Source organism: Merops nubicus, unplaced genomic scaffold, assembly GCF_000691845.1.
Source record: "Merops nubicus isolate BGI_N331 unplaced genomic scaffold, ASM69184v1 scaffold32413, whole genome shotgun sequence".
In the NCBI taxonomy this organism is placed as follows: domain Eukaryota; kingdom Metazoa; phylum Chordata; class Aves; order Coraciiformes; family Meropidae; genus Merops; species Merops nubicus.
The window spans coordinates 30,325-39,686 of NW_008601508.1; the positions used below are offsets into that span (position 1 = coordinate 30,325).

General features: G+C 40.9%; 1 protein-coding gene across 1 annotated transcript; it reads right to left on the reverse strand.

The window, feature by feature from the left end:
• Positions 1-5,545: 5,545 nt before the first annotated feature.
• Positions 5,546-9,018, reverse strand: PGRMC2 (progesterone receptor membrane component 2). Its single transcript, XM_008938020.1, has 4 exons — positions 8,981-9,018; positions 8,620-8,849; positions 7,483-7,638; positions 5,546-6,752 (listed from the first exon to the last, which is right to left on the reverse strand). Exons 1-4 carry the CDS (start codon positions 9,016-9,018, stop codon positions 6,655-6,657), a joined length of 522 nt encoding a protein of 173 aa, XP_008936268.1. The 3' UTR covers positions 5,546-6,654.
• Between the last annotated feature and the right edge of the window lie 344 nt (positions 9,019-9,362).

Sequence of the window (9,362 nt, forward strand, 5' to 3'; positions counted from 1 at the left end):
GCAGGCTGTTAAAATAGGAAACTATTCAAATAATTTTCTGTTTGACAGATGTCTTCATTTGAATGATAAGTACTTCAACAGGAGAGGCATAATTTTAAAAAAGAAATCTTTTTCTTCCCCATATTTCAAGTAATAAAAATTAGTTTGGAGGGAAACAGTATTCCTTGTAAATTTTTATTTTTTTTGCTTTGTTTTGCAATATCTGAATGAAGTTCTGCTTAATTTGTGCTAGCTAAGCCTAAATGATTTCAAACAGGTCTAAATACAATTTCATTGAATATAAGTTATTCAACTACAAATCCATTTCTGTAGCTGGAAAGTAGGAATGTTTATATCCCATAATTTCTTATTCATTACTTTGTTTTTAAAGAACTGAGTGAGTAACTTACCTCTTCCAAGGGGAGGTGAGAAGTATTTCAGCTTTTTATTAACTGCAGAAAAGACTTCAGTTAACTTTTAAAATTATAAAAGTTATGTCTAGCACAAATGCCTTAATCCATGAAGGTGTCCTGACTGCCTGCACAGGCATGTGTGGGGTTTTAAACTGGTATCAGATCTCAGAGGCTATAACAAGTCTATCAATTTTTCAGTCACTGTCTTGTGAATCTCAGTGAAACAAATAACAAATGTTGCGTTGTAAAGGAGTGTGTGTGAGCAGTGGCCTTCCCAACAGGTAATACAATTTCAACACAAAATTGAGCCTTTTGTAAGTGGCCTGTTCTAAATGAGTTTAAATGAACACATACCAATATTTTAAGTAATGCCCTATAAATATGCTGAAGTGACACATCTCAATCCTGTGTTTGATCCATGCCTTTTGCTATCCAAGAAAATGATGCGAATGTAAATTTGGATTGAAATTGTATATACAAGTAATAGATTTAAGATATTTCCTTTCACTTTTGCATTGGAAAATGTGCAGATGAAGCTTTTAGTGCATGTAATTTTGTGATATCTTGACAAATTTTATAAAAACAACATCAGCAAAACTAAGAGTGTTGTATATCAATTTTTTTTTTTTCCCCGAAGCATGAAGAAATCTCTAAAGAGTGTATGGCTGCAGAGGCTTACGTGTGACTTTCTGTTGCCTCAGGTGCACTAAGGTCTCAAGGAAACCCAGCCTGTTAAAGGCTGAAGTGGTTCTTAGAATGTGAGATGCCTTTCTTGCATTCTAAATTGGGTATTTGCTAAGGAAAACTAGGACAGGTTAATGGTGAATATGGTTGAAAGTAAAGAGAGTGAGTACTTACCTGCTGTTGGTCCTGTTGGCCTTTCTAGGCTCAGTTGCTTAGGCAGTGTCCCTTTATTTAGGTGGGCAGAACCCCACCCAAGTCCACCCACAGCTCTGGCTATGTTTCAGGACTATCCCCTTTCACTTCCCTCCGGCCTGAGTCTTCCCCCTCTCCCCGTGCGGATAGGTGGAGAAAAATTATACATTGGTTGCACACAGAGTTGAGAAGACCACGGAATTTCAGAATCACTGGCTCAGCAGTTTGTTTCTTGTATGGCTTGAGGTGGTTAACCACCTTTCAGTAACTGGCATGCCTGTTGCAGAGCTGTAAATTTGCCTTTGAACACATACGTACGTGTCCAGTATCCCTTCTGATCCTTTTAGGTCCATTCAGCTAACGTTCAGTTTGTCTTTCTTAAGGTTGGTAGTATTCTAGTAGTAGTAGTATATTACTGAACACTTAGCAAGTCTTAGACCTTTCCTTATCTAAAAATTCTTCCATGTGCTTACTGAAGAACTTTAGTTTGTCTTCATTTCTTCCGTTGAGCAATGACTCTGCAAGTATTTCAGAACACTACCTTGCCTAAACTCAGTAAGATTTTTCTGTAGTCATGCTCAAAATATTAGATCCTGATGGCTTTTTGAAAGAGAAGGAAGACTCTGGATGGCTCTTGTCCTTTGTGGGAGATCAGATCATGTTTCCTGTAACAAGCAGCATGACTGGTGTGCCAGGCGTTGGGTTTCCATGGGAGATAAAGCATTAGAATGAACAGAAACCAGTTTGTGTTCGTGGATCCTCCACCCTGCAGAGCTTTCTTCAGGCGTTGCTGTGGCACGGAGGTGACAAGCTGCCCTCCCTTGGTTCCAGACACAGGAAGAGGCTGAGCGTTAGCTCATGGTCTTCTACTGACCAGTTCCACTGCTACTCTAGGCTACACCCCTAATCTCATCAAAAGCTTTCTTCTCTGCAAGTAAACTTTGTAACCAGAACAGGGACAATTAATTTTGTTCCTGATTTTTGTCGGGGAGTTGCACACTGAAGCGGCTGCCTGCTGGCACAGGAAGAAAAATACACAAAACTGCAGAAATCCCCAAAGAGAAAGGGCAAGGGGCACTGGGCTTGACTGGGGGTCTTTTGTTTGGTTTTTAAGTTTTTAGATAAACAATGCTTCACCTTCATTTGAACCAAGCTTGGCACACATGTTCTTCAAAAGCAAGCTTAAAACCTCATCTGTAAACATTGACCTTGAACCATAAAATAGAAGCCAGTGGATTTGCTAGTAGCATTCATCATAGTTATTTGGTTACCATATTTAAATAAGCCTGCAAGGCCAGAGTTTGGTTATTATTTGTGTCAAGTAGGAAAAGGAGTAAGTAGCCAAACCTACAGCTGGGATTGCATCATTCCATTCATACCCGAATGAGCAGAGAGGGGTGCTCCCCTACAGCCTACACTTCAGTCTGCAGCATTAAAGTGGGAGAGAACCAAGACAGTACCAAGGACTCTGAAGCCACAGGATTTCACCACACACTCAGCTTGATAAATGAAGTCCAGCAACACTTAGTCCTGAGCTGCTGAAGCAGTGACTTAAACTTGATGAAAAATGACACAGCTTTGTCTTAAAAAACAGGACAAATAGCAGAGCCAGGAAAACCATTATATTCAAAGTACTAGGTCTGGATCAATATCTTGTACTGCTCTATGCAACAATGCATGTATTTCCTGGAGGAAATAAAACCCCACCAACTTCTACTACAGAGAAAACAATTATCAAAGAGACTGAAAGCATAAATAAGGCTTAACTGTTCCTTGACCTTTAAAATGAAGATTAGTAAAATCAAACTGATTTTACAGGAAGGAAAAAAACCCCACAACTTCGACAATAGCTTAGAGCTAAAATATTTAAAGTGAAACAAATTGAGAAGCAGAGCACCAAACTGCTTTTATATCTTGTGCCTGACTCTGAAGGAGAGAAAATTTAAAGCTTAACCAAGGAAAAGCTCGGTAAAAACAAGTACATGAAAGAATAATTCTGTAGTCCTTAGTGGAAATTCAGGATGTTCAGATCAAGTAACAACATGGTATATTTTTTTTTTTTAATCAAGAAGGTTTTAAATAGATGTCTTGCCATAATAAAGTATTCTTGGGAAGCAGTGAACAAATGAGGCGGAAGTGTCACAACTGACTACTCAAACTAGTTTAAGTCTAGCCTAGGAAAACATATTAAACTGGGAAAATATTTTGTTTCTAAAGCTGATGAGAAATAGTCCCTTCAAGTGCTTTGTTGCTTAAACAAAATTTAGTACGTTGTCAGTGTCGACCTGTCTGTTGTTATAGCTAATAGTGAATTGTGACCAAGGGTTTGACACAGCTGTTGCAAGGAAGAACACCTCTGCAGAATTACATTAGTGGCACTGAAGTTTCGATGGATCTGATGGTATTCTAAATTATCAGCTTTTTAAAACAATGCAAGCTGCGGTGTGCTTCAAAGCACATTTTTTATGTTGTCAGCTTTAAATCCCTAGTGACTTTGTTTGTAGGATGAATGAGGTTAATTTAGATGCACTAGACATCAAAATACAGGATGAGGTCTGTGACATACTGCTGCCCTGGGATGAGTGTTTTGTATTCCTCACAGTTAAGTTGCTTCAACGTGAAACTTGTCCTTTACCCATCTTGCTGTTCAACCAATTCTAAATCGTAAAAGTAAAAATTTGAGCATTGTTCTTTTGAAACAGTTGAGGAAAAAAAACAAAGCACCAACAACAAAACCATGTGTCACTTCACTGTAACTGAGCTTCGCTGCGTTTCTGAACAGCAGGGGAAAGGAAGAGGCTGCAGCAGGGTTAGGAGGCCATGGCATGTGCTAGGGCAGCCTCTGTTCTCCAGTCAGTTGCTACACAGACCAGATGCAGGTACAACAAACAGCTGCTGCCGCAGCTCGGCCAGGTGCAGCCACACCAATAGCTGTGAGGAGAGCAGAGCAGCTCCTGGCAGGTGGTAACTGCCAGCTGTGACACTGTGCAGCAGAAGCTGTAGCACGCAGGACATTTATTTCTGTGGAAGCCTGCAAAAGAAGTATTTATCTGGTTGTCCCATCTGGTAGCTGGGCAAGCGGCCTTTTCCTGCTCCACAGCTAGACAGGTCGTGGTGCCATGATGAGGTGCAACACCTAGTGCAGAAGCTAAAAGTGAAAGTAACTGTTACAGCATATAAAACCTTCTACAGTAAGATTTAGTTTAAAAAAGTGCCCTAGTGCAGCATCCAGATAAAGAACTGGTGGCCAAGTACTTCTAGCTCCTGTCCTATGCAAGGAAGCTTCTCTTCATCCCTTGGTGTCTTCCCTTGTTCCATCTAAAACACAAGTTTTTGGGGGCAGTTACACTAGCCTGCCCTGTATTGCAGCAGCATTAGATGATTAGCAGATACTTATTACAGAATTAATGAGCAAACCAAAGTCTGGACACTGCACCAGTGTTCAGTGCAGAAGGATGTGCCCCAAGCAGAAACCAGTGCTTTACTGGGCTGCAGGTGGTAGCTGGACAGCCACACACCCAGTGGGATTCTTCAGCCTGTGCAAGAGCTGGCAAGTGTGACCTCATTTCTACGGAGAAATTTCTACGGAGCTCTGGTCCTGTTACTTCTGTGATAAAACTATTCTGTTCCAAGCTTGGGAGAGAATTCAGCCTGCCTTCTAGGACACAGGAGTTACATAGGACTCCACAGAGGAGTTTTGTTTATTTGTTTCATTTACATCAGTATAAATCTGTTGGTAACAAAAAGGAAGCAGTCCCTGGGATTCCACAGTGTACAGTTGAACAGCACATATACACAGAAATTTGTTACTGCAGACTTGTCACAGGTGGAATCTGCAAAAGGAGGTACAGGTGTGAGCCATAAAGCTGCAAGTTGTGAGCTTAATAGTGTCACCATTACAGATTTAGCAGAACAGATGGTGAGACTTGTACAGGATTTGAGTGATACCCACTGTACAGACCTCCAGTGTTCTCGTCCTGTTGGTGCCACAAGACACACATTTTACTGTACGTTATGTGATCTCCTGAAATGCTTCTCATTTATAATTTACATCACTGTTTTCCCCCCACATTAAATGTAGGGGTATAGGCTTATTTGCTTAAACAGAGCTTACCTGAATAACTCTTCAAAAGCCTTCAAAAGCTGGGAGTTGAAGAAGTAACACCATGAGGAGAAAAAACAGCATTAACAGGGGCAGACATTTCAGATCCAAGACTTGAGTATTCCATCATATTCCAGCTCTGCTTAACAACTTCCACACGGAGTCTGAGGTCACGTTTGGTATTGTACATGCTTTATTAAAATGGTAACTCGTATTTACAATATCTGCAGAAACAATCCCTCCCAAGTCTTGCACTCAGACAGACACGCACACAGACACACGCGCTCGCCCCTTCGCTCTACAGGGCTGTGAAGGCTACGCTCCCAAAAGTTAGGCAGCTTCTGGAAGAGGAGGAAGGGTGACTTTTTTGTGTGTTTGTACTTACTTAAAAAGAAGCATGGGAGTATGCGTTTGGCCATCACAATGCTAATTTAAGTATATGTAGTATTAACATATGGCAGTAACACTGAGTATTCCTCTTTTACATTCTATACACAGAATGACATCAAGGTTTTCCAGTCAACATTCTAACTTCAGTCTCAATGCTGCTTGTAGTGACTATGAAACCAGAATTTTGGGGCTGTCCCTTAAAACAATTCAAGTCTATGTAAGCGAAATAAGGCACAATTAATATTTGATTTGATTTAGAGGATGGGAAAAGGGGGGAGAAGCAGGCTTCAGATAATAGTCATTGCAGAGGAAATGGTTTTACCCAATCCTTTTGAGAAAAGGATGAATTTTACTCCCATCCTAATCTACACGGACTTCTCTTAGAGAACTGAAGTATTCTGCCAGGGCTACTAACGCCCACGTACAAAAGAAAATTGGAAATTCACATTTTAACACCAGTTTCAGTAGTCTTAACCTACTGATGCTGATGTATAGAAGTACATCTATCTTTAATGCTGAAGGAGAAGACACACGAAACAAGATTCAAACCTTCCACTGAGCTTGAAGACTCACGTCTTTCAGAGAGCCTGTAATTACTACTTGAAGGCTTCAGCTTACTGATAAAAAGGAATAGCGTTTTTGCCTTTAGATCCCTGGCCCCTCTCCACTAATGAAGCCTAACCAGACATTACAAATAAACTGCAACAAAAAGTTTGGCAGCACAAAGAATGTCTAGTATTCAAATTTTCATTTGTGAGTATATTATTTTCCTTGTACAAAACTGTTGAATGTTTTTCGCAGCAGATGAACTGTACCCAAAGATGCAGGACATTCTGTGACGGGGAGTAAGAGGTTGCAGTTCCGAAGGCCCCTGACTTTGGTTGTTTACAAAGTTCATTCCTGTTTAGTGTGATCCTTGGTATCTTCCTCATCTGTGTATTCTGATGGTTCTTCCCCTGGTTTTAGGAGTCTACCTACGTAGTCATATTTTTCTGAAAAAGATTTACGATTCCATTACAATCAAATTCAGGTCCATTTGCTAGTTAGCCTGCACAGCTACAAATTCACTTTTTTTCCTACAGGCTAAGGTTCTAAACCCAAATCACTGGAATTGATGGCAATTTGTCAGCAAGCTTCCTGAAACAGCCTTGCTACCACTGCTGTTCACTGCTTTCTCTACTTCATTTCAATTTTCCAGGAGCTCATCAGCCAAGCTTTATCACACAAGAGCTGAAAACACTGCTATTAAACTCAACACAAATTCCCTCAGCCTGTTTTCATTTCAGTTCATGTGAAAAACGACTCCCCCCCCCTCCAGAGGCATAATTCTGTACATGGGAGAAATTATTTCAAAACAAACTTGTTCAACCATTTATGCCAAAACAACTCTTAGTCCTAATCATAATTCCATGGCATCCAAAGCAAACAACCTACCACCATCAGCTAAGCTACACTGAGATTGGAGAGCAAAATTCAGTGCTGAAGAGCTGAGAGTAACTTTTTGGATAAAACTGAAAGACTGAAAAAGCCATAGCGGGATAGAATGGAATCCTCTCTGTGGAAGAAAGACCTTAAATCCCATGTCTTTTCCAAAAAAAGTTACATTGCGTTATTAATGTTACCATCCACATCCCTTCAAAAGCTGCCCCAAGCCCTAAATCAGTCATTTTTATGAAAAGCATTTTCTTAAACTACAGGTGTGCTGCTCATTTGAGAATTTACCTTTAAACTGCATTTCCCACTCTCTTACGCTTTCCATCTGTACAGCGTTCAAGTCCGACAGGTCGTCGTACTCGTCTCTGAGTGCATCTTTGTCTAGACGGAAAGTTGCCAGTCCCCTGGAGGCATCTCTGCCAGCAAATATTCCATATGGGCCCTCTGGAAACAAAAAGACAAAATGGATCCTTTCAAGTCTTTGATTATGGTGACCAGTCTCAGTTCTAAACAGCCTGGCAAAGCCAACATTAGACTATGTGATGGGAACAGCAGTAGTTTCAACACCATGGCTGTTCAACACTCAGCAGCAATGCAACTCAATCTTAAGCACTAGTAGGAGATAAAGTCTGCTGAGAAAAGCAGAACCAGGAAAAAAGCTTTGAAGGGATATCTGGAAAAATCCCCCTCACTGGATGCAAGTTGGTTGGGTTGATGTACATTCCAAAAGGACTGAAAGCTGGAATTCAAAAGAAACGCACTTCTATTAAGCAAACAGAAGATTTACATGTCAGGCATGAATAGAAGCAAATTCCGTAGGCATCTTAATTAGAAATCAATTGAATTTTACCAATAAGCAGAACTTAAAGAGTGCTAATTAATAATTTCACTTCACTTATAGAACCACCACAAATTTCTACATCCTTGACAGACAGTGCATCTTTTGATGCATTTCTTACTTCTGTGGAAACAACGTCATGTATTTTGGGCAGCAGATCACTCAGACATGTATCTTGTGTTCTTGAAAGCTGCACAAATCTTCATGTTGAGAATATAAAGCAACAATTTTGTGTTTTTTGACTGATGCGAAGCAGCACAAATACGCTAAAAAAATTTTGAGCAGTGATTGTCAAATAAATATTACTACTAAGAACTGGATGTTTTGGAAACCAACAACTTTCAGGATGAGATTGGTAACTGTCTTTTCCGAAATTTTAATTAAAGAACTTCAGGTGTATTGTTATCTTAGATTTTCTTGACCTAAAACCAAATACCTTAGTTTGGCTCAATTCAAAGCAAAACAAGAGAACATTTCAAAGTTTTCTGCACTAACTGCAGCAGTTAAGTGACAGGGAAGTGCCCAAGGCATTCTGAAGAGTGATCACTACTTGAAGAGAAACAGGCCAGAACCCTTCTCTGGCTTACCTCTTGGAAGACGACAGTGGCCGTCAGCCTGGAGAAAATGCAGCACCCGTGGGCAAGAATGAAAGCAAGCAAGTGGCAACACACTGTCCTTCACCCCCTCTATTGCCTGCTGTAGCACCTCAGACCTCTTCTGCACCAGGACGAGCCACAGGAACTCACTCAGAGAGGCTGGTTTCCTCCCAGGCTGCTTGCTCCCGCCACCACACCTATCTGCTCTTGCCAGGCATTGACTTCGGGGTTGAGACAGAGGCTGAACAGAGCAGGAAGAACTCCTGAGGCAGGGAGCCCGAGTACTGTGTGGAAGAACTCCTGAGGCAGGGAACCTGAGTACTGTATGGATGAGAAGAAACTACATCCTCACCAGAACTGGTGTCGTCTCTCCACCCGAGTGCTTGGCATTGCGAGTTGCTTACAGTCAAACCTAAGAATGGAAAGGTGTCTTGTGTCCCAGAGACAATTCCCTTCTCTCTCTGGAAATAAACCAACTGATTCAAAAGCAAAACTGCACAGGAAGTATGCATCAGAGAAAGAACTATCAACTGGAAGCTCACACGGTCCAAATCTGGCCATAAGAGGCAACCACAGTGATTAACAGCATCTCTATGCTCATCCTTTCAGATGTTTAGCTCTAGAAATGGCATCCACAGTAACTGTTTCTGGGATCAGGGACTACATTTATGCTATGTAAGAGAAACAAAGTCAGGAGGGCTTGTGAACTTCATCTTTTCTATTTGCATCCTGAA